The sequence below is a fragment of the Pezoporus occidentalis genome, unplaced genomic scaffold (assembly GCF_034315485.1).
Source record: "Pezoporus occidentalis ecotype Australia unplaced genomic scaffold, CSIRO_AGI_Poc_V1 ctg72, whole genome shotgun sequence".
Lineage (NCBI taxonomy): Eukaryota > Metazoa > Chordata > Aves > Psittaciformes > Psittacidae > Pezoporus > Pezoporus occidentalis.
In genome coordinates, this window is record NW_026916072.1 from 265,424 (window position 1) to 291,465 (window position 26,042).

The 26,042-nt window shown below is 42.1% G+C and overlaps 1 protein-coding gene across 2 annotated transcripts in view; it reads right to left on the minus strand.

The window, feature by feature from the left end:
• The window catches only part of ADAMTS17 (ADAM metallopeptidase with thrombospondin type 1 motif 17), a 171,896-nt gene that overhangs the window by 52,282 nt on the left and 93,572 nt on the right, over positions 1–26,042 (minus strand). The window contains exons 11-16 of one of the 2 annotated variants that reach the window (XM_062642541.1): positions 21,121–21,222; positions 19,599–19,744; positions 16,086–16,252; positions 14,379–14,506; positions 5,215–5,335; positions 2,593–2,667 (exon numbers count right to left, since the gene is read on the minus strand). In XM_062642541.1, the coding sequence (XP_062498525.1) occupies positions 2,593–2,667; positions 5,215–5,335; positions 14,379–14,506; positions 16,086–16,252; positions 19,599–19,744; positions 21,121–21,222 (739 nt within the window). The remainder of the gene's footprint in view (positions 1–2,592; positions 2,668–5,214; positions 5,336–14,378; positions 14,507–16,085; positions 16,253–19,598; positions 19,745–21,120; positions 21,223–26,042) is intronic. The other variant, XM_062642542.1, reaches the window with a different exon arrangement.

Consider the following 26,042-nt stretch of genomic DNA (forward strand, 5'->3'; position numbering starts at 1 on the left):
AGCTAATGTGAGGCTTCTAGTCACAGAATATTCCTGATCTTTGAGATAAGTGCACCAGAAAACACCTCCATTGTTTTCCAGGCACATTTTATTCAGCAAACTGTAACTGCAGATTCACAGAAAGATTATCAAGTGTCAGCCAGTGAGACCAAAAAACAAGTCTCAGAGTTGGCCCTGAGTCAAGGACTCTCAAGGATCTGTTGGGTCTTAGGATAATTGTCTGCAATGCAGGGGGTTGCAAGGTTGGGCTTAAAGTTCTGCTTTAAATGAGGAACTGGCTAAAGACTGATGAGATTTGGCAACTATCAGGCAGTATTTCTAGTAATTTCACCCATAAATCAGGCTGTTAAGATGAAGCTTTGAAAGTACAACAGGAGAACTTCATTATTTGATAATTTATAGTGTTGTATGTAGTATACTCTACCTTGGGAACAGTTACTTTGGCACGCACCAATCTTTCTGGATAATCTGCATTACATCAGTGTCTCAGGAATGTAAGACTGTGATTGAAGCAAATCCTAGATACAAATTATATGGTGTAACTCGTATTAGGAGAGACACCAGAACAAAGAGGTGGCTTTGTCATCAAGGAGATTAATATGTGAACAGTGGCTACTGTATCTTCATTTAAATGCTGGAGAGATTTGCAGGAGAAAAGTAGCTCACACAGGAAAATCCATTGTTAGCCATTGTTGTTATTCCCAGACAGAACAGAAAGTTTAGTGTGAACTTCAGAATGTCATTGATCTACAACAAAACCCTTCTCCTGGTTCACACTGCAGTGAAAGATGGACTTTGAGGTAAAGGAAAAATTATCCCATGGCTGAAAGTACTGATCTCTGGGCATTGTACCTTCATATCTTATCTCTGTACATACAGGAAAATTAGGTGTGAGAAAACTTATCCCATTATCAAACTTCCCAAAAGTGTTTTGAACAAAGATCTCAGGGTAGAAGCCAAGGAAAACAGGCTGCCCTGCCTACCTGCTGGTCACGGCCAGCACAGCTTCCATACTACATTAGGGATAAGTACCAGCTGGGCATCTCAGTTTCCATGACCCTTTCCACCTCGCACCTTTGTCTTAGTGCTAGTTGTTGCAGTGAAGTGGAAATACGTCCAGAGGTAACTAAACGTCCATTTTCTGAATAGTGGTGATGATTCTCACTTGTGATTAGCTTGAGGGTAATTCCTCCACTGGCACCTGCCCACTTCCAGCCATGGGATAGCTCATTTGGAAGAAAATCATTTCACTGCAGAGCCATGGATAGATTTCAAAGCCTCCTACTATTACTGTGAAGTTGCTTGCTGGGATTTCTAACTTGCATATTGTGCTTAAACCTTTATAAGAGATCCCAGAGTTAGCCCTAGGGCTCCTTTTTTCTCATTATTTAGATATACACCCTACTGACCAAAAAAAAAAATAAATGGTTTCTTGCGTGGCTAAGGATGCTTCTAACCAGAACTGCAGCTCCAGTGTTCAAACAGTCTTTCTTTCTCTTAAAATACGTGCTGGACAAGTAGTGTACACAATAAAACACTTTTTTTCACCATCTTAAAAAGAAAAATCGCTAGAAAGATACACTCTGCCCCAAATTATAGTTACAACAACTGGCATATCTCACCTTATTATGTTCTGCCATTAAAAAAACCCAAATACCTGTCTGTGAGCCTTCCTTTGGATCACAAGTCAAGGGCAGCCATGAAAATGTTGATATGGCTGAGAAAAATCAAGAGAGGCAGATAGAGACTTCATTCTCAGTGCAGGTCTCCGAGCATTACAGGCACAGCTTTGGGGTCTGGGCAGAAGGCAGCAGTGATAAATCAGCTACCCAAGAGACACAAGCCAAAGAGCTGTCTTTGTTTCTAGGTCTCCTGTACAGTGGCAGGGAGACAGACGGACTTCAGAACAAGTCTGTGCTTGGTTTTGAGAAATGACTTTGTAGAAATAGGTACAGGGCACGCAGCCAGTCAAAAGTAAACCTCAGTCTAAACAGTGCATTCAGTTGGCCTACTGGAACCAGCTGCAAACAAGCGTATGTGATGTTTAACATCACAAATAAAGGCTTTTGCCCTCCTCCTCAAAAGAGAAATGGAACCCATTTCTGGTTGGATCACTGTGGATCGCAGGTGGCAAGATGTGAACTGCTGGATCTCTCTATGAGACACTTTGGATGTTCTACCATCATGCCCCACCAGGGTGGCAGAATCTCATCCCTGACATTAAGGTTGATAAAAAAAAAAAGAAATAGATCTGGTCCTTTTTACCTGGTTGTCGTGGTTTAAACCCAGTCAGACAACTCTTTCACTCACTCCCCCCCTTTCTTTCCCTCCCCCTACTCCCAGAGGGATGGAGAGGAGAATCGAAAAGAATGAAAATTTGGCTTTCTTTCATGCAGACAGGTTTTCTGACAGGAAAGTATCTGTACTTGATATCTTTCACAAACCAAGCTAACTAGTAAAAGGACTTGAAGTTTATCCATGGCTTTTGATACCAATTTCCCCATCTAAACCAACCAAAAGAAGACAAAGAACCAACACCAAAGGATGTTACCAACACCCACTGACACTGCAAACAGCATTCAAGTATCTTACACGAGAAACACTTGGGAACAGCCTTTGCCTTTGCCATCACACATGTGGAAACCTTCTTACAATGACTATTGGTTACTAAGAAACAGAAAGGAGTTGGCATGGATTAAGATCAGTTAATAGGGCTTGGTAACACCATTTGCAATCACACAGGACATGTAGCAGGGACCAATCCTGCAGTCCACGGAGTCCCATGTGCAGAGCAGCTGAGGATCTGGCCCAAAGGTTGCAGCTGCAATCCCCAAAACAAACACCACTCCAAAACAATGAATGTCTCGATGTTTGAAGTCTATTCTCTTCTGAAACAATAAATCAGCATGCTTGACTCAGTGTGCTGGCCTGGACTTGGATCCCAGCAAGTTTGTGGGGACCTGCCACTGACCTGTGCAAACATTCACACATCCAAACGCTGAATCTGTTACTGGAGACATCTTGTGTGCTCTCCTTTGCTCCAACTTCTGTCAGATTGTTGCACATATTTGCTTACATGTCAATTTAAAGAAAAAAAGGCCAATTTCTCTCTTGAGTAACCTCATGTTTGTTTGCGATACTTCAGACCCAAGCCTGGACCTTTGCCTGCTGCATGAGATTCAGTAAGTTAACCCGAGGACCTGATCCTGCAGAACAGCAGGGCATGAACAGAAATTGATGGGAGTAACTCACAATGCCCAAAATGTTTGCAGAATCAGGGATAGGAATCATAAGTGAAGCCAAACAAAGTCTGCTTTCAGTGTCTAACATCAAAGAAATCCAAAAGCAGAAATACATGAACAGTGAATAATTAAAAGACTCTCAATATTCTTTCCATTTTAGATGGTGATTTTTTAAAAGAGCATAATTTAAAAGAATAAAAAGCAAAGATAATTTCAACCTGGAAGAAGAATGTTTGACATTTTGTGGATGTTACTTTTTAAAAACTATTACCACACACAATTTAATTCCCTTTAAAATTAATAAATCAAAACATCTAATGCATGTTTATGTGATTATAACTGTAGACACAAGTATTTTATAGATTATGTGAGATGGGTAAAGGGGGGAACACTGTACTGACAAAGCAACATTTGTACAGGTTTTTTGTGCTTCTGAGATGATCAGCAAAGATAAGGACTAATAAATGCTTGCCCACTGACCATGATTCAGCCAGCCATCTCTTCTTAGCTTGCAGTGCACTGGAGGTGAAAGCCTCCTGTAGAGTCTTGGCAGCCAGACAACCAGTTAAGGCTGAAAGTGTTCTGTTCCTACAGCCTTGTGAAGTTACCACCCTCCAGCAGTCTGCCTAGTTGGAAACGGGTGCAACCTCCTGGCAGTGACCCAGAAATCTCTTATTTATCTGCACAAGATGTTTTGTAGTCTCATTGGAAAAGATAAGAGAGAGATACTCTTCAGGAGAAATGAAGAAGTTCATGAGCAGCTATAAAATTAACTGCAGAAATGGAGGGGTTTTCAATGGAAATGAGAAACTTTTCCACCATTTGCATCAAAGGCAAATGCCTTCACATAAGCAGGTGGAAAATTAGTGGGACAAAAGAGTCAAAGACAATAATGCAGGAAACCATTCAGCAGGTAGGCCTAGCAGTGCAACATAGAATAGAATCATAGAATAGTTAGGCTTCAGAAAGATGTGGTGCAGGTGGGAAATCCTACCCGCATCTCAGAGGAGGTGACAGATAAAGCTGACTCCAAAGATGAGGAATAGCAGGGTACAGAGGAAGAGGTCAATGAACAAAATCAGAGGCTAAGGCTTCAATGCTGAGACTTTGATTAAAGGAAGCTGCTAAGTACTTGCGTGGCTTTAGTAACTAAACAGAACTGAATCGTGTGCTTAAAGGGAATCTTTATGTGCTTTGCTGAACTCAGCCCCAGAGCAGCACATGTTGAATCTATTTCTCCAAACAGAAATGGCAATTCTGTATTCACCGAAGGGGAAATAATTTTTTCTGGACAATTCCTTCCTCTTGGAGCAGCTTGCAAGTCCTGAATCTGGCTTTTCCTCCCTTTGCCTGATTAGAATGTGTGATAACAGGTTTCTCAGAAGGGCAATACAACAACTCTGGAACAAAGACTAATTGAGACACCAAGCTGTATATACATTAAAGTTTAACAAGAGAGGGAAAAGTCTTAACTCTGGCCGGAAGCTCTTGTATCCTATGTGGATATTATTGCTGGCAGGGAATCAGTGAAAATATTCAGAGGGGAGAGCTCTATCATTTAGCTGAGATATCCTGATTATAACATGAATCATCTACAACATGCAGCATGCAACATTCTGAGTTCTCAAAGAGCTCAACAATGGTGCTGAAATCAGACTTCCCTCACACTGAAAAAGACACTGTAATTCAGTCTCATTTAAAATCAACAGCCCTGGTAGCATTCAAAATGAGAAACACCTTCATTCTGAATTTCAGACAGAGGCAATGGCTGGTATCTGGGCAACTGGATAAGAAGCAGAGAGAGTATCACATTGGAATTGAACTGGGGGTTGGTTTGTGTTTGTTATGTGTTTACTAGGGCAAATGAGTCCAATGCTATCCAAGAAGAAGTGCTATTACTACCACTCTTTAACTCCCCTCAAGCAGTTAAGAAAGCCACCACTGCACTAAACCGCTGCTGAGGATTACTCACCCATCCCCTTGGTGTGGTTGAAGTCGCCTTTCACCACTTTACAGGTTTTGCCATCACCACTGCAGATTCCACAGCGATCCTCTTTGGCAGCTGAGCCAATGATTCCATCGCAGCCAATTTTCTAATGACAACAACCAGAGGTCCCCATTATTTTGTTTGCAAGGTTAAACTATTTCTATACATTGAGATCAAGACTAAGACAGACATCCAACTGAAAACCTGAATGGGAAGAGAACACTGGGAATTAGGGGAGCACTCACTTGGAATGGTGTTGAGTTGGTTATCCAACAACCCCCTTCCTTAACAATGAAAGCATGAACTTTGCTACAGAAGATTTAACTGAAGAGTTTCACAAACACTAGTTATTCCAGATACCATCATAGATTTCATACTAACCCACTCTAATTTCCTTCAAGCACAGCAGGTTAAAATACTGTTTCATGTTTCTATAGCAATTTCCATCTGAGGAGCTCAAAGACATCCTGGAGAAATGGATCTCTACAGTGATACTTAGTTTAGAGAAAAATATGTTCTCCTTAAGTGAAAATTAACCCCACTAACCAGAATCCTGGTCATAGCCCTTCACCATACAAAACCTAAGTGCTGTTACAAGTTCCCGTGTGCTGCTCACTGAATGAGCTCTGCTTCGGATCAGGATCTGAACAGGGAGTATAACATTCAGTTCTGATGACACTTCTGCAATACCTGAAGGAAGACCTCACGAGTCAGATAGCTCAAGACGCCTGCAATGCACTGTAGCTCAATGGAAGCAGGTCAGGTTCATATTTGGCCAAATTTGTACCATAAGATTGCTAAAACAATCATGACATTTTCTATATGCTTGCACTGTATTAAGCTTAGATATTCAATTGATAAAGAAAACCCCAAACAACAATTCCACCTAAAGCTTCATTTTACATGGTATTTTCATCATTTTCTACACCTACCTAAACTCTTTCTAACAAAAATCTAAAGCTTTGCTTTCACAGATGGGTATTACTAGGACAGTCACAGCATTCTCCCTGTAGCTATAGAGACTGTCATGTTAATCTTCCTTATTCCCCAACCATGTACAGGTTATGATGGTGAACATTGCACATTTGCATATCTTGAGGTTGATAAGATTTACTTTCATTTACTTTTTCTCTGTTTTCCATCCACGTAAGACCATGGAAATAATCAGCAATTCACTCTAAAAACATAAATTTCTACTGAAATAAGAGTTGTCATTATGCAAGTTATTAGGAGAGATTCTACTATTAAAAATAAGTTACAGATTTATTCTCTGTAGATAAACAGTTTCTTGGCACATGAGTTAGCATGACTGTCACTAATAATATTTGAATAAGGCTGTTGGGTCTCTTCCTTCTTTTGCCTTCTTAAAATGAAGCCAGAGGAAAAGTTGGAGGGAACTGAGGGAACAATCAAAACAACAAACATTTTGAGAAATAGGGTAAGCAGAGAAATATTAAGAGAACTTGGGCTGTTTATCTGAGACTGTCTGCGTGCAAGCAACGCAATTTGGACCTGAACTCAAACATTCCCCAGTTTCAGAAGACACTGGCCACTGCTTAAGTCCAGATGTACTACAGGGATCAAAGATTGCCAGTGTTCAGACGTGATCTGATGCAGCATTCATCTGGGTAAATCATTACAGACAGACCCATGCTGAGAAAGGATGATCATCTTAAACGCATACAAGGGAAATGCTGCTCATTAAGTAGAATAGCATGTAAGCTGGTGGGCAAGAACTACAGGGAAAAACCTGTATAAGTGGGAGTTAAAGGAAGGTATGAAAACGACCACAGAGTTTCTGGCAGTTGCAATTCTCAAGTCTAAACTTCACACCCATGTCCAACAAATAATTTTGGGATATTGAATGTGATTCTGCCCCCAAAACAGAAGGATGTCCCAGCAGTAATCCTTCCAGGAAAATAAATATGATTTATTAATGGGGTTGCTGAAAAGCAGCTGGAAATATATGCTTGCCTGCCACCCTGCTGAGATACTGGAAAAGCTGCATTTAATTTAAGACTCTAGTGCTATCTTTTATTGTCCTGCATTGTTATTAGCACTATGTGAGCACACAAATGAATAAAAGGACTATAATGAGTGTTGAACCACACTTATTCCCAGTGCTACATGAGGAGTCTATAGGGCTGTAATGGAGGAAGGCAAAGAATGGGGAGTTAGCAAGCACATGCTTTGCATTTACGCTGTAGTCTCCCAGATAATGTAAACCAGTGCAAGGCAGCAAAGCCTCTGAAAGAATGAATCCCCCCTCTTCTGACACTGGGGTTCAAGACAAGCCATTTCCTCCCATTTTGTAAGTCACTGACACACTTTGAAAGACCCTCTCTGAAAGCACGGACAGTGCACCCACTGAATCCACAAACACACCTCCCAAAACCTTTGCTGGTTTTTACCTTTCATCTTCACCTTAATTCCCTGAGAGTGGAGGAAATAAGAATGGCCACTAAAGCTTTCTTTTTGATGGCACCATCCCTCCCATCCACAGGGCAGACTTTGCCTTCAATCCAGGGCTTGAGGATTAAAGCCCCCATCAGATTTGGGCCAGGAAATGGCTTCTTAAAAAAGAAAATCTTTAAGAGAATAAATCAGCTTTCCTTGTTGGCTTTCAGATGATAATTGGTGTGATCTTGCTATTTTATGGAGAAAAAACACCTTTGAAGCACTTTACTCTTGTCTACATAAATATTAAAGCCCATTTCTCATTCCCCATGCCTTCCAATCATTTACAAACTACAAGTGTATTTGATAACAGTACGTAATGAAACAGCTTTTGTTAAGATTGACAGTGGATTCCAAAAGCTGCACAGTCATTCATAAACACATTACAGTGACCATCTCAGTCACTCAGGTCCTTCAAAAACTCCCTGCATTGAAAATACTGCTGCATTTAAGTGCAAAGAGGAAGAGACAGGGCTGGAAGGGTGAGGAAGATGATCCATTAAGAAGTGAGCAGGGCATTTGGAGCTCATCTGTGTTCAGAAGGAAGGTTAAAAAGTCCAAAGCCAGCCTGGTGTGAGCACCACCTGTTTAGTAGATGGTGGGAGCATTCGCCACTGTCAGCCCCATTCTTAGACTCTTGGAGCTTCCCTGTACAACCCAGCATGGACTTGAACAGTGATATCCATAACTCTGGCAAAGGGACTGATGTTGACGCCACTCATGTGTTCCACCTCCTTCCTGTACTAGCTGTTGAGAGCCTGTAGTGCTGCAGTACTGCTATTAACACCATCAATTGGACAAAGAGGAAGCAGATTTTAACCAAAGCTAGTTCCTTTCCCATTTTAAACCATGGGAGTGCTGGCAAGAAACTTAAAGATGGCCTTTTGGGGCTTCAAGTCCTTAGCATTGACCATCACAATTATATCTACAGGTTTCTTAATACACTTCAACACAGGCAGGCTCCTAAACTGACACCATGTTTTGGAACTATCCATTGACCTTGAAATTGGCAGGTAACTGCACATTTGCTGAGCCAAAGGCCTGAAATTAATTCTCTCTAAACTGATATCTCAATCCACCCATCCTTCCCTCCCCCCTTCTTCTCATCTTTGTAATTAAACATCTGAATATACTGCTTGTTGGGTGGTATTTCCAGCTTCAGTCATTGCTGGCTCCAGCATAGGAAAACTCCTCTTCTCTCCTGAATGCACATCATTTGGATTCTTCTGTGTGAACTATTTTCTGTAGTGCTTGGGTATTTTTAATGGTATTTTTATTTGTCTTTTCAATGGCTGTGCAAGAACTCAATTGATACAGGCTGCGTGAGTATGTTTTGCTACAGAAACACAATTCTTTTTGTTATATACACCCACCCTGTGTAAGAAATGACATTGTAGGCTCACAAAACTGTAATGCTTCCCACATGCTGAGCTAACTGGCTGTCTCAATGGATCAAATATAAATATTGATGCAACATGTGCCATTTTACAAATTAATCATGTATGGAGCATGCTGGTTATGACAGATTCATCTACACTGCCAATTCTTTGTCCATAATATCCAGTGTCCATTGATACCTCCAGGGGTGGATCACATGAAACAGGAATGTACATATGTGAGCAACTGACATTCACATCTGAGGGCAAACAAACTCTTATTTCTTTGCTTTACACATGACTTGTGAAGCCCTTGTGGATTTGAACAGGAGGGTGAGCCTAGATCCCTAATCAAGCAGTTCATCTCCATGTTACTCCTATTTTTGTTCCACAACAAATTCTGTGTGATGGATTGGAGTCCATGTAGAAGTTAGTTCAGCAAATATCCTCCTGTCATTTCCTGAGCCTTTAGATTTTATCTGAATCAGAGCAGCTCTGCTGGAACAGGAGACACTGCTTGGCTTAAATTAGCATTATCTTATCTGGATTAGATATGCAATTACACTTGCCCAGTGACTTTGTGTTTAGATCCCTTAGCAGTTCATGGGGATGCTAGATACAATTATTCTTGATAACCACTTTTTCACATTTAGAGCTTGAATGTTATGTGTCAGAACCCCTCTGTTCTGGCAGCAGAGCAGCCTATATGAGTGAACATGCAAATAATACAAAGTTTTTTCCCATCACAGGAACTCCTTTGCTTCTGTTCTCTGGTCACTTTCTGTAGCTACCCCTTTCTAATCCCTCCAAACCAACTTCATCTGACCTAATCCTACCCTGCCCTGGTTTGTACAAATGCCAACGGGCTGCAGATAACAAAGGATTTTATATCAAACACCCATTCTTTAAAAGAGACATCTATCATGTCAGTTCTTGATTTGAAAATAAGCAATATTTATCAGTATATGATATATTTATCTATACCTGTATGTATCTCCTTTCTGATCAAGTCTTATTCTTGGCTGCCCCAGCCACAAGCAAAATAAAAGCCTCCAGAACAGGTAATACAATTACTTGGCTATTACACCCTTTCTGTGGGTTAACATAAAAGAAAAATAGGGGGAACCAGCATGATTTTATTTTTCAAATCCCACTGTAAAGTACACTAGAAAAGCAGTAAGATACCAACAGCACCTTGTTTTTGTCACTGTGCCCCACCAAAATCCCTGACTCTGTTCCTAGGCCTCAGATTACATTGCTACAGAACAGAAATTGCAAAAAACAAAAAGGCACTTATACAACAGGTTTCTGCAGTTCAAACACTGGACTGTGTGCACATACACTAAAATAATTTATCAAAGTACAGTGCGAAGCCAAGTTGTTGTATGGAGACAAGCTACCCAGTCTGGAACATCTTGTATCACAGTTTGTAATGCAGGAATATGAACAATACGTGGAAAACACTCAAGTGAGGAAGCAAAGCCAGGAGTGCATGTATCAATCAAAAGCAAGAAGTGGGTACTGAGTATGTAGGAAATTGTTAGCCAGCACCAGGTCCAGTAGACAACTGCAATTTATCCTCTGCCACCCCTGGCCCTCTCCTGATACTTTGCCTATCCCATGTGAAAAACTGCTCTGGAAATGTGTCCATTTTCAAGTTTGTTCCCCTTTCCTAATGTATGACAATCATTTTTATAAGAAAGCTGTTCTATAGTATCTCTGCTGTGCCAGGACAGCCTAACATGTGGCTTGTCATCACAGAATGTCCTGTGGATTCACCAGCAAATTAAAAGTAGATGTGACATGACAAAACGTTAATGAGAAAACTGTAGTTAGAGCCAGAACAACTTCACCTCTTAAATTGTTAAATCACAGCAAAGACTGCCCTTGATCTCTAGCCCAGTTCCACTACGCAGGAGGTCTCTGCTTTCAAAGAGACCTTAGATTACACCCTCAAATACAATCTGTAGTCCCCACTGGAAAGTTTTTGTGCTATCATGAGCCTCAGACTAATCCTCTTTTGAGAAAAGCCAGCACAAAGTCATGTGCATCACAGCAGTCAGCTGAGCAGCTTGTCTTCTCCCCACACCACTGCTGTGTGACATCTGACACCTTTTTAGCTCTACTTCTGCCAGTTTTATATTAACGTCAGCAGCACAGAGTGAAGAACTATAAGAGGTTCTAAAGCACACTGCTTCCACCAATCTTGATTCATGAAACATACACCAGAGTCTTAAGGAAGAACAAAACTCTCAGGGAATCCTCTCTCTGAAAGCCACATGTCACTTGAAGAGAAATATGGGAAGATAAAAGCAATCTGAGCTTCAGGTTGCACTGCCCTATTCCATCTTCACCATGACTTCAATGCCCATGCTAGAGAAAGCAAACTGGGAGCAGGCAAGGGAGAGGCTGCCAAGACGAGACGAGCATTCACCCTCCTCCTCCTCATATCCATCAGACTGATCTTCTTCTCCAGCCTGCTACAGATCTTGTGTCTCTGAAAAGTCTCAGGAGAAAAGAAATTCTCCTTGCTAGAAGACTATGTGCATTTTGAGAAGAAAAGTTCAAAGACCTGTGTACACACTGAACAAGGCCTGTAGTTTGCTTAGAAGATAGCAAGGGTAAGTGCATTTGGCATTACTTTTGAGGCTTCCTTTCTCAAAGCCTCCCTCTTCTTGCAAGTTTTTCTTTGCCATGTTCTTCTACATTGATTCATCATGTAACAATGATGCATGAGTTCCATTTAGGAGCATCTACTGCTGAAGGGAAAAGAGCTATTACATTTCCTGGACTAGATGTTCACAGGCAATGGTTACTGCTAATTTGTCTGTTAAACTGGCAATGTGTCATTCCTGCCTTTGAGAGCCTTTAACTAGAAGGATTACACAGGAAAATAAATAACTATAATACCACTCTCTGATTTCAGCACTTATTCTCTTCTTCAGGCCCCCTGCAATGCTTGTAGCCAGGCTTTGTCTGCACTGGGTAAGAGTAATTAAAGAAATATGTTGATTAAATTGGTTTAATAAGCAGGGGAGTTAGATGAGTATCTGTGGCAAATGGGGAACACAGTCACATATGGCAACTCTCAGCTCTATATAAGGCAGAAGAGGATTATAAATGAGTTCACAAGGCTTTCAAGTCTGCTCGGCTTGAATTGATCATTTTGCATTTTCTCTCAGCCAGATGCAAATGGACTGAATGTTCTGCAGCTGTCATCACTTCTCTGCACAGTTAAAGGCAGTTGCCCCCGACTTAGAGTGCAATTTGCTTTTCATGATGTACCTCCAAAGCTCTGTGCTCATAAAGGTTTTCATTTGGAGGGGAGCTGGCTACTGCTCCTCACTGGAAGAAGAAAACATACATTGCCATAATGTGTGATTTACCATTCGTGGCTGATCTGAATGTTTGGAGCAGTGAAGCTGCCAGACCAGTGTAATGGTCAATGGCACACAGCTGGAGGTGCACAGCTGGCCTTACTATAAAGGTTAGTAATGGATTTTCTTGAGGCTTTTTTTTCAGACACAGCTGAAAATAGGGGAAAATTAAGTAACTTGGGATGCACAATGAACCTGGCTCTATGCAATGCTCTTTGTATTAAAGAGCATCTAATGAATCAAATTTGTGTTGGCTTCCCAGCAACTTGCTGTTCAGATCCTTCATCTGAGTAAATTAGACTGAATTAAAAATGCCTCTTCAGCGGCATTTGGCAGGGAGCAGTGGGAAGTGTGTCCTGCAGCAGTGCAAAACTCAATCCAGGCAAAGATTTTTCACTTACGTCATCACACTGCTCTTTGTAAAGTTGCATTATGCCCCCAAAGGCTCTTTTACACCAAGGTGAGCATTGTGTTCATCTATCTCCCTGTCTAAAAGGCTCAAAGCAACAAGAATTGGTAGTTCTTCATCACTGCTTAGAGAAATCAGAGATAATGCCAAATTTGGTGTGCCTTCTGCCCCAGGGCAAGCTAGCATATCTCCAGTGAAGTTAGTGAAAGTAAAGGGTGATGCTAGAAAGCTGTTCTGGTGGTTAATATTCAAAAGAGGAACTCCTAGCACAGGATATAAATCTAGATGAGGATAAACTCAGAGGAAGAACTGCCAGGAAGAATCCAGCACTGGCAAGGCTGCAGTAGCCAACTCAACTGTCTTTCACATCACTAACATGTGTGAAGCAAACTTTGAACACATTACATGAGTAGGAGAGAGAAAACCCACTAAGTGCCTTGTCATAGCATCCGGGACAAATAACTTAAATCCAACTGCAACACACTGCTAGAAGCACCCATTCCAAATGACTTCCTGTAATTTATGATCTTTAAATAAACATTTTCTTCTCTCCCTTCCCTTGTCCAAACCTTATACTTCCAGTTAATATATGTATACACAACTCCACTATGTTTTCAAGAGATCAGAAATACCAGTTCTAAGAGATGGTTTCCCTAAGCATTTGATGTGCTGTGTTACAAACTGTCTCACTGTCCAGCAAAGAGTTGCATTAAAAAGAGCTCCCACACCTAATTTTGGTTCCATATGCAATTTGGCTAGAGAGAAATAATCATCATTGCAATGGTAAAAGGCCATCACACCTTCACTCCAGGAAAAGGGAATCAAACCCAAAGACTTGAATTCAAGTGCATTTCCATTCTTGACTTGTCTGACCAAAGATAGAAGGAAGCAAGCATGCTCAGGGTTTGGCCAGTCCATCCAGGGACAGCCACGGGACACTGACTGTCCCATTGCAGTACAGCAAAAGGAGGCCTACCCTCCAGTTTCTCTGATTTGCCTTTTGTGTGACCCAAGTAAGACAATTCAGAAGAGAGACAAAAGCAAGCTGGCTTGGTTTGTGCTCTGGGCTGCTGGATCTGCTCCTTTAAACCTATATTCTCTGTTGCACAGAGGTTTAAAACCTACTTTGTGGGAAGAAGGGAACCTTTTTCTTACTGCAAGGGGAACAGGCCTTTCAAACAGTTTTGATAGGCCCCTACAGTAACTCACTTTGTCATTATATAGTAATACAGTCAACAAAAAACACACAGGGAAAGCTACTGCCTCCTGCAGCTGCAGGATCCAAGGAGCAACTGGTATTGAAAAGCTTTCTCCATTTCCTAGGCAGGAAGCAGGTAGACCTAAAAAGTGTCATGATGCTGGCAATATAACACTTGTAACAAGCTAGTGACAATCTGTAATCCAGGATTGCCTTCTCACCTCAGAGACAGCCTCCCAGCCACCCACACGGATGCCTGTTCTTCTAGGATGTACGCAGCTCCCCCAGACTACCCTTAACACTAGACATAAAACAAGAGGAAGTTACTCCACCTGGCACTTGCCATGTACACAGAGGTCAGTCTCATAAGGCCCACATGGAGTACCATCAAGGACTCTGTCTGTCACCAGCACAGGGGAATCCTTCCCCAAGGGAGAGCAGAAGAGCTCACATGGCTTATCTGGAAAAATAAATACAAAAGCAAATGCCTTTAGAACAGCACAGACAAGTGTTTGAGACAATGGTGATGCAGTCTGTGTGAATGGATTTGGAAAGCTATCTGTCCTTTGAAGGAACATAAGCCTTTCAATTTAGGCCTGTCATTTCACCACTTTAAAATCTCAGTATTCACCAGCAGACAAAAGTTGCATTTTTCATCCATGCTAATGGCAACCATTGTATTACGTATTTAGTCCTCACTTTGGAAAAGCTACTACCATGTTTAGCTAGAGAAGGAGTTAAGTAAAAAACTTTTTTCAAAGACTTGTATTATTAACCAGTAGGATACAGCAGATGTCAGGGTTTGCTGAGTGCATTTGCCATACATTTAAGTAACAGATATTTAGTCAAATATAATGGTTTTCCTTTGGAACTGACTCTGCTACTCACAGACTTCATCCAAGTAAGAACCTATAGACATTCTGATTGAAACATGTTTTGCTCTGCATAGCCAAGTACCTCCACTCATCACACGTAAGAGAGTATTGCCAATACATTGAGCTAAGTGGTATAGGCCTTTTCTAAGTTTCCAATGCAATCAAAAACCTGCAATCAGGATGTGAAGCTGAGCTGCACTCAGCCCATCTTGCTTGACACAGGAATTACATGCATAGCCTGTGGATGTTCAAACTCCTGCCTTGTGTCTGATGCAAGGCAAATTTGCAGAGGCTGGATTTTGACTTCACTTGCAGACTGAACAGAATAGTTCTGAAATTAGTCAGGGAAGTAGCTCTGCATTGTGCATTCAGACAGCAAAACTATTTGGAGAGGGGAGAAGAGAGGAATAGCAAGCAAAACCAGCCTGTCTCCTGGGGCATCTGAAAGAATTGTGCTCTTGGAGGGTCTGCTATAGGAACTGAAATGATCTCTGTATGATTGTCCTGGCATCAGACCTAACTTGTCAGTGCTAGCACAGGAAAGGGTTTATCCCATGTCTGGTCTTCTGGTATCAGTTCCAACACCACCCTCCTCTGTTCAAGCATGTCTTTTAAGATGACCAAATGAAACAAGCCTTGTCTGTTTTTCAGCAGAGTGCAGCGAAAGATGTTTGCTCCTGCAGAAAGAACATTATTACAATCCTTTTTCAGATGCCCCCAACATTTCATGGAATAGTAGATGAAGAGCAAGATCTAGCAAAGGAAGCATTAAAGGAATGTAGGTAGGATAGGCATTCATCCTGAAATGCCCAGAATTGACACACCGAAATATCCCAGGGAATCCTTCTTTTTTTCAGTTCCAAATTAATTTAAAGACCCATTCCCAAATACCTGCCCGTTCAGACTAGGGATCAAGTCAAGGCACTTCTCCCCCAGCATTACAAGAAGAGGAGCAAAGAACTAACAGCTCTGTATCTTCAGTTAAGAAGGCTAAAAGAACAGCAAGGCAGCACCAGAACAGCTAATTGTAGTAAGTCTTTCAGTTGTAGCTACGGGGAACATATTGTAGCCTTCTCACCAGCAAATGGGAGTCTTGCAGATGAAATCAAGATGGGCTGAGAAGCTGCAGTGAAACATCATCAAGGAAGTACAGAAAAAACTTACCATCAACAATGACAGCTGTCAGGAGACTTTTCTTCTTGTTGGTGTACCTGTCATGGGCCTGACACTGTTGGTCCCTGAAGCTTGGCACACCCTTAGGGCAGGGTAAATTCTCACACACAGTGTGCTCCACGCTGGCTCCTCGGCAGTTCTTCCCTCCTGGCCCTGGGCTATTGTAGGAAAACCAAACCAGAGTCAGCAGGAACAGCACAGATTCCCACAGGAACACCTTTACCTCATTTTCTCTGCCTAAGGCAACTCATGAAACAGCAGGAAGGATCCTTCCTCTCAGATGTTCCTTGTTGGAGGGCAAATCCTGCTCTCAGGGGCTCTGACAGAAAATTATTCAAGCTCCATTCTGGATCCATAACTGGCTTACCACAACAGATGCCCTGGAGTACTTCAGAAGCATGTTCTTTTGTAGTTTGCCATATAGATCAACAATAGGAGCTGCCTACAGATACACTTGGATAAGAGGTAATCCAAAATGCTGTTCACCTGTGGGCACTAAGCAGCCTTCTTGGAAGATATAAAGTGCTTAACGGTTTGTATTCTGGTCATGAACTGAGAGGTGTGACTAATTCTGCACTGCTGACCTGGGTTTCTTCTTTGACTTCAGCAGCAATTCATTCCTGTCCTAACCTATTTTCAGATGGAGCAAGCAAATGACCAAGAAAAAGCAGACAGATTATGTGCATGTGTATGTACCAGCAGTTTCAGAACAGGACTTGAAGTAAGGCACTCCCAAACTTTGGGCTCTGTCATGACATCAAGCCTGAGCTCTAACTTCTCCTGCAACTTGGGACAACTGCCTAGAGGCACCAAGGTGACATTCATGTTCCCGGGATCACACCAAATACCCAAGGCAGAGGCAGGCAACCCTTAATGTTTTGCCTTTCTCTTCCTACCATTTGCTCTCATGCTGCCTCAAAACACTCTTAACAGCGGACACACAGCAAACATCTCTTCTCTGAGGTTCTGTCTTCAGCAGTTTGAAATGAAAACAGCATATAAGAAGCTATAACCTGTACTGTAAGTAGGGTGTCCAGAAACAAACCTGTGCAGCAGATAATCTGCATCCAAGAAAACCAGGCCATTTTACACATTTGGTTTTTAAACATGCAGGAAAGGCAACTAATCCAACATTGGGATTAAGCACCTGCAAAATCTATTTATTCCTATTTATGATTCCCCAGAGAAGAAGAAAAACCTCAAGCTCTCAACAATAGCCTGTGTTTTGTTTGCAAAATAAACCAAACCAAGCACAAACAAAAAAAACAAGTAAACAGAAGACTTGGCCATCCTAACAGGTAATTTCTTCACCTACTTTTTGATACTCTCCAGAATTTGTCACACTTAACTGACCTCTGAAATCATATTTCAGTATTACAGGTCTCTTGGCACATTTAAACAGGATACTGAGGGTTTTCATCATGCAAGATGAAGAAAAACAGTGTCAGCCACACTCTCTGATTACCCAGCTCTTGTTCATACATCTTTCTTTCCTGCTTCATTCATTTATGTGGCTTCATCATTGTGTCCCTTCCACCTTTCCAAATTCTGAGGCCAAGACTTTGGGTGGCATCACTATCAGATTCTGCAAAAGAACCTGAAGGGACAGACCCCTGTCATCCCAGATCCCAAGCCCTGTATAACATGGGCTTTAGCAGTGCCTGGGATTTCCAATAAATTCAGTTCCACCCTGATATATGCCTGAAACAGTGACTGTGTGAGATCTCGTGGTAGACAACTCCACAGCCTATCTTTCACTGTATTTATGCCAAAAGAATCCACCCACCAATGCAGCTGAAGAAATCAAAGCCCATTTCTACTACCGTGACCCTTTCACATGACAAGAGGGGACTGGAGAAGGGGTGGAGATCTCATCCTGCTCCTCTTTCTAAGCCAGTGTTTTTTCTCTTCAATCCCACTGTACAATAGCCCAAAGCCTAGACAAGAACACAAGGCAGTACAACACCAAAGTCTGCACGTGCAAACTGGCTCACGACACACTGCCTTACAACCATTTGGAGGCAATGCAAGCAAATACTGAGAGCAATTACAGAGAGGAAAAACCAAATCAAACAGTGAAGCAACTGGTTTAAAAATACTGATAGTCCCACAGGCTCACAAGTCAGCTGGCAGGAGCAGAGATTCCAGCTAGAAAAGCAAAAAAACAAAAAGCCAGAGACCAAATATATATGAAATAAAAGATAAATCCCTTAGCCAATATTTTTGGACAGTGAATAAACCAGCTGCAGAAGTGGGCTGATGCCAGGAATCTGAAGTGAAAGAAGATCACGTGTGTATCCCCAGCCAAGAATGTATATGAGAAAGAGAATTTTAAAATCAGTGTGCAATCTTGGAGGGAGCATTTCCTGTAATTTAAGGAACGATGATGAATGGATTTAGGTTTGGTCAGCACTGTGGTTAAAGAGACTTTATGTAGCTGACAGCAAAGAAACCAGCTCAGCCCCTTGTTCAGGAAAATGAGCTGGTAAAAATCAAGCCTGGACACTGTAGACATGCAATTGCTGTTCGGTGTTATTTAAGGAGAGAAATAAACAAATATATCCCCTTCACATGAATACAGCTCAGCAGACATCCATCATCTAGGCATGTCTTCAAAGTGACTATGTTGCTAGCCAGGATTTCAGCCCCTATTTAAAAAGAAAAGTTTCCTGTGCTTTGTCTGTGGAGAAAACCTTAAAATATGAATAAAGTTAGAGATACACAACTTGGAGGACTGCTCTCAAGATTGTGAGCACCCTTACTCACTGAGAAGTTAGAATGTACACAAACAGGGGTGGTCAGTTAAATAGCCACCATAACCTCTTCAGGCCTTCCGTAATGAAAGAGTTCCAGATGTGCCTCAACTGACCTGGGAGATGAAGGATGGAACATGGCAAATAACACTTTTATTCCTTCCTGCATCAGAAAAAAAGTCCAAGCCCAAGCAGAGAGCATAGGCTTATCTGTGGTGACCGTGCAGGACCTAAACAGCATCCACTGCACTCTGTGTACAGGAAACTTTCCTTTTCCTACACAGCACATCCCAACCAACAGAATATCTTGAAGTGCTTTATCAACATAGCTATATGACATGAGGACCACTGTCAGCCGCTCCATTGCTTCCCAAGCCTAGAGCCAGTACTCCCTCTATCTCTAAGACGTATTGGCTCAGTTTGGTTGATGGATCCAGACCAGGCCCTCCTTGTTCTCCACAGTGCTGGAGAGGAAACACAGCATTGCTTTTTCTGCCAAGCTGCCCATTTTGAATTCAACTGTATCTATGTTTGAATCCTCCCAAAGGGCCACCTCCAATGGTAACCCTTCAACAGAGCCAGCTTCACTCCAACTCACTGCAGGATTTTGACCTGATCCTTGCTGCTTGTGAGCAAGAAATCTCCCATATCCTCTGCACAGCTCTGCTGCCAATTTCCTCCCTCTACTCGCGCAGCAAGGATTGTCTAAGCACTACCTGCAAAATGCCATGAGCATGCAGTGAAGACTTACGGGGGATTGTCGCATTTCCTCTGTCTGAACCGCACTCCTGTGCCACAGGTCCGGCTGCACATGCTCCACTGACTCCACATGCTCCAGTCTCCATCAACGTGCTCAGGGATGGGAGTTTTGCTGACACATTCCCCAGCTCGGCACCACTGAAATGTAATTGTGTTAGCAGCACAGGCTGGAATGAAGCCCTCATCTTGCAAACATTCCCTCACAGGTAGACTTAAAAGGATGTCTGAGAGATTACAACAAGCCCGTGTTTTGTTTCTAGAGATTCAAGGCTTCAGTGAGAGCGAGGTGAGCGGAGAAGAAAAGGAGGAGGTGAAACAGAAATTCAAGTGTCACTCTCAACGAACCCCCGAAGAGAATTCTGTCATTAAAAAGTAAATCACGGATTTGAGCCCCTTGCTTTATAAAGCAGATAATTATCTCAGTGCTAAGTCTTAAAAACTACACTTTATAGAGACTGAGTCCAAGACTGAGTCCAAGAACTTATACCCCAAAGCAATGTCTTCATCAGCAGAATTCCCAGTACGTTCAAAATAATTGAGGGATTTTGGACCTAACACGGCTAAAGCCCCAAACAACCTTTGATTCTAATAGGTTGTGCTGGCTCCTGACCAAGCAGCAAACTTGGCCTGTTCTCCTGCTCTGTCCAGGATATGATACAGTAAGCACTGCTAAGCAGTCTTACGAAAGAATCACCAGGACTCCTGTTGCTAGAAAAACACATAGCTAAAAATCTTTTGTCTCCATTTCCTTGTCATGCTTTCCAGGAGCCAGCTTTTCTCACCATTGTCTATTTGCAAGCAAAGAAAAGGTCTCTCATCTTTGGTTTTGGCAACAAACTGCTTAATTTTACACTTTCTTATCTCCCCAAACACACAACGTACAAAAATGATCAGAATCCAAACACAGTAAGGAGGCTGCTGGCAGTTACCAAACCAGTCCAGTTCCTTCGTAGCCTATCAAGTTATCAGCTGCACTAGGAGAATCAGCCACGTACATTAATGATCCACATACCACCTAGCACAGCCCATCTCAACAACGGTGAAGGGGAGGCAGCAGCTGAGCCTCAGTAAATCCCACTCTTACGGCACTGAACACTGAAGCCAGTTACTGGAATGGTGATCTTCACTTAGAGTGATTTCACTTACAGTGAAAGAAAAAACACCTCACTCATGAAACACCACTGGCAGCAATGCCCTGAGGTGACACGAGTGTGCTACTACCTAAAAGGACTCGCAAGGTGCTCTTTGCACTTGGAGTGAGGCCTGGGGTTTTCCTGACGTGTCCAGAATGCCCTGACCACAAGAACTTGACTACTGAGCTCTCCACAGGCTACTGAAATACACGTAACATAAAATCAGAAAGACTTAACCCAATCCAGCTGTTAATTGAGCAGTTTCTGTAACAGAATCAGTATAAAATATGGGTTTAAAGTAACTACCTAACATCATGGAAACATTATTCCACAGACAATGCTGGAAAAAACAAAGTGACTGCTAGTGAGCATTCTGATTACCTTGTCTGCGCCACATTCTGTGCCATCCAGAGGGGGGTCCAACTTTGTTTTACAGGATGTATCTCCTTCCACCAGGCACCAGAGCCCAGCACACATCAAATGCTGTAATCACAAAGCAATGAGGTGCAGTTATTACTTTTGGAGATGTCAGCTATCATTATGGGATACACTTCAAAGCTCAGGCAGCTTTCTCAAGTGAATCCAGAGGCATCTAGTTGGTTTGGGAGCAATTATTTTTAAAGGATAGATTGGCATTAAGTGGTGGGGCTGGTAACATAAAAGAGATTAATGGATTCCATTGATGGGAATAAAACATACCCAAAACAGAAAGTGGATTATTTAAATAGATTCCTTTTCACAAGAATAAATCTGGTCCATTAAAAAAGAATCCTATATGGGAGGCCAAGACGGGTGCTTTGGAACCAAGCCACATGCTTAGATGTCTGAGCTGCTTCATTACCTGGTGTGTTTAAAATGATATCCCAGTAACACAGTCAGCTTTGCTGGATTTGATGGTAGGGGTAATCAGCCAGCAATGCCTCTTGGGAGGAGAAAAGCGTAAGGTGGAATGTGAAAGAGGAAAGGGTTCCATGGTGTGCCATGCAGCAGAGGAGGGGCCAAGTTAGTAAAGGTTTGGTAGGGAGAAGTAGCTGCTAGAGACCAGTGTGCTAGAGAAGGTGAGAAGTGAGGTGTGAAGGCAAGAGCAGCACGAGGTGGAGCACATCTCGCTGTCAGACTTGAAACACATTCTGGGTGTCTTTACTCAACAATGCTGCTCTGCTCAGCCCACATGTGCTGCAGGAATATTAATGCTGACCACACTTGCATGATCTGTCAGATCAATATGCTTCTTGAGGAAAAGAACCAGGAAAAGCAGCTTTTACATCATTAGCATCCACCAAGCTTTGCAGTCCTTGAAAGTGGATGATTTCAATAGAGTGCTGCAGATCTGAGCACCAAAAAAAAGGGGAAAAGAAGAGTTACGTTTCTTTCTACTATTGTTCACGTTTGAGTGTAATGGTAAAAAGATGAGGAGCTGACTCTCGTGCCAGCTGGTCTTGTCAAGATTTATTGCACCTCATTAAATAGTTGAGTCAACACACTTCAACCTTATGGTTCTTTCACAATGTAATTTAAGAGACCGTGGGTGCCTGTGTGTTTTGTGTACACGCATGTTGGTATGTCTATATAAAATAGATCTGTATGGCAGAGGGTGCAGACAAAATAAATCCCAATACCACGAGTGATGATGTAGAACATACTGAAACAAAATAGTGATCACAGCAGTATCTGCATCCTGCTTTATTTCCACATATTTTTCTTTTGCACTATTTAAACCAAAAGAACATTCACAAAAACTAGAAGCAGAGAACGCAACTGAGCAACATCTGTATTAACCACAACACAGAAAGCCATCATCAAACAAAACCAACAGCAAATACACCAGGGAAGCCTACATCAATGAATTTTCAAGGCATTTCCCTGAACTAACAGAGCATATGGGAAAATATCAGACTTTAGTCATTTTGACTAAATGGCTGTGACTAATTAGTGGTTTACCCACAGCTCTGAAAGCACTTCAGCACCAACTGGCTGTGAGGACATTACACACAGTTTTACAGATAGGTACACTGAGGCAGAAAAACAGAGAGTTCACAGCTTGCTGAGACAGCTATTGTTCCACACTGTAAGTACCAGATGCTCCAAAGCTCACCATCCCTGGAGAGGACTAAAACCAAGAAGTCCATCAAGTAACTGTCCCTCAGCCTTACAGAAAGAATGATAATCCGGGAAGAAACTATATAAACCAAAAAAGCTTTTCCCCAAAATGCCAAATTTGCAGCTCTGTGAGGATGTTTGTTTTCCTAGTTGTCAAGTTATAGCACCCTTGCATCTGGTTTAACTCACTGGGATCTACAGGTGATGGGCTATTCTTTATGTTAAGACTAGACATATGATTAAAAAGAGTTCAAACCCAACAAAGATATGTCAAAGCATGTCACAGACTTAAGTGGAAGGTACCTACAGGATAGAATTAAATGCAGTTTATGAACATAAGAGACTTGCTAAACTCTAGCAGCTTCCTTGCCATTACAAATAAGTGTATTGGTCATGATGTTACTGTTAAGCCAGATTCAGGAACTGACAATCTGGACTCTCTTTTTCCCCTTGATGACTGTGGCCAGTGATCTTGTGAAAGCACTACCAGCAAGTCCTCCCTTCAAACTGTGGGTGGGGAACACCGAGATGTAAAATGAAGGGAAGCCTCAGAGGTGAAGGGTGCAGATATAAAGCATTTCCATTTTTTTTAGGCTTCAGCCCTCTCTTACACATAACCACAAAGCTTCAGAGCAGAATGTGATGAGAAACCCTCCAGCATGATCTCTTGAATGACCCAGACAGAAGTTTTGCCCCATGGTTCCAGAAGGAAAGCCTCTGTTCTGCTTTCTGTTCAAAAGACATCCTGGCTGAAGATGTAACAGAATTCACAACACCCCTGAAGAAGTTGTTCTAGACACATACAGGCACCACTGCTAAATATCTGTGCATTATTCAAGGCCAGTATTTGTTAAGCTTGGATCATGAATGGCATGTAAATTAGGGTTAAATTCTCCTCTTTGATGTACAACTGGGAGGAGGAAGGGGGAGTGGTGGAAACAAAGTTTATTTTCTATTAAACTTAACACAGAAGCAGATTATTGTTTGCCAACCAGAATTGCCCCCTAGCCCACAAGAAGGTGGCGGTGACAAAGCCAGACAATATGCCCAGGTATGAGCCATGGCCTGGGGGAAGCAATGGGGAAAGCACATTGGGGGAAGCAATGGGGAAAGCACATTGAGGAAAGCTCAAAGAGGTGATTCTGTACAAGCAGAACTGCAGAGCTGAGCCCGGCCTATGGATACAGTGGGTGAAAATACATACATGTGTGTCTATGTGTATATGTATATAGGTGTATGTTTGTGTGTCTATATATACATACACACACACACACACAGACATATATTAATAGGGAGACAAATAAAGGAAAAATCTCTCTCAGCAACACCAACCTTTCTGCAATTTCCCATCTTTGAGGTATGGAAAACATAGGATTTTAATAGTATCCCTGTGTTTGATTCAGAATACTAAATGCAAAGCATATTTCAGGAAACAGTTTCAGAAAAATCTGGTAACTGTGCTTGAGCTCTGTGTTCTGGTGCCATACCACTACAAAGCTCAAGCACTCGTTAGTGCAGTCCCTGCATTTAATACAGCATTCAGATACCCCAGCAAAGATTAAACCATCAGCTTTGGTATTGTATGTTCTCAAGATGCTTTATCATGTTAATAGCCCATTTCAAAAGAGATCATATATCCTCCTCAGCTACAACAGAAACCCAAACAAAAATCCCCATCAAACTACCCTACAGCTAACCAGTTGCAGTGACTGACTTTTTAATAGTTAAATAGCCAGCTTTGTGGGGAAATATCAAAGTGAGAAGTGGCAGGACTTGAAAGGAAGTTGCTTCTATATGAGTTCAGAGCTTACACTGACATAGAAGGAGCCATTAAAAGAGCTGTATTACTGCTAATTGTAAACTCAGCAACCAGCTTTTAGATGGCAGAGCTCTGCCTGCGAAGTCTTCCCTACAACATTCAGAAAGCGCCTGTTAGGATTTTCCAATGATATTTTTCACTGGAAAAATATTGATTTGTTGAAACTGTCTGTGGGGAAAGGTCATCTTTGGATCAGCTCCCAGATTGAAGTATTTCCAACAGCAAAATAAAACCTAAAAAAAGTGAGCTGCTTGTTGAAAAGTGGTATTTCCATAAAAATTTTAATGCCCTTTATTTTTAATTGCACTCCTTGTTCAACAGAACCCTGAAGGGATTTATACAGATAGGAAATAAAATTTAAAAAATGGAAATAAAACCGGGATTTTTATAAAAGTGCGAATTTTAGACTCTCAGAAGCTCCTGGAAGACAGGAAAACTTGCCTGCACTGCTGTGAGACACCAGTCCTGAGAGAGAAAACAGTCTGGAAACTCCCAAGCCAGAAGAGATCTGCTCGGCAGGTGGATGATTACAGGGATTATAATGGCATCTATCTGAGAAAGGGGCCAGACCGTGCCAGGTGTTTTCTCTGCAATCTAAACACACCGCTGGGAGTTTGGAGATAAGGGGAGCTTTATGCTGCTGTTATAGGTGGGAAGATGAGGAACAGAAAGGGATTAAATGTCTTGCTGAGAGTCTGCTGGGAGACAAGTTAAAAGGCTGCTCATAGCTCTGCAGTCCTCTGCCCAGTGTCACAGTCACAGACTCACACTGCCTGCTCCAGCTAAACTGCAGGGCGCAAGCAGAAACAGCTCCTGGGATGCTCCCAGGAGTATCCCACCTTTTGCAGCTTTTCATACCTCTTTCACACTAACTCCATGCCATGTGTGGGCCAGCCTGGACCCGCAGTGTGTGAAGCACTGTGACCACTCACATGCGGCTCTAGGGAAATAATCTATTTTAGGTTCCTTAACTCAGTGCTGCAGCTGGAAATGAAGGGAAGCCAGAATTAATTCAGCCAGCTCCTTGCCCAGAGGCAGTAAGTGTAGAGTCTGCTAGTTTCTGGGTTAGTTATTGCATCACCACCGTTACTAAAATCAGCATGATTCTGCCCAATGACCTCATATGGTCTCAGTGAGTAGAAAGGGCTCACAATACTTCCCTGTCTCAAAGCCTCCGATTATTACCTACAAAGGGGAGCTTCCAAATCTCCAAAGCATAAAAGGAATGCAATGAATAAGGATGCCCTTCCCATCAGGGAATAACTCCATGGAAGCTTGTTTGCTCCCTACAAGCTCACCGTCTCACCTTGGATCCATCCAAAAAAAGAAACACTTATTTCTCCTGAGAATGAATTTGTTCCTGCTGCTTACTGCCCACTGGAAG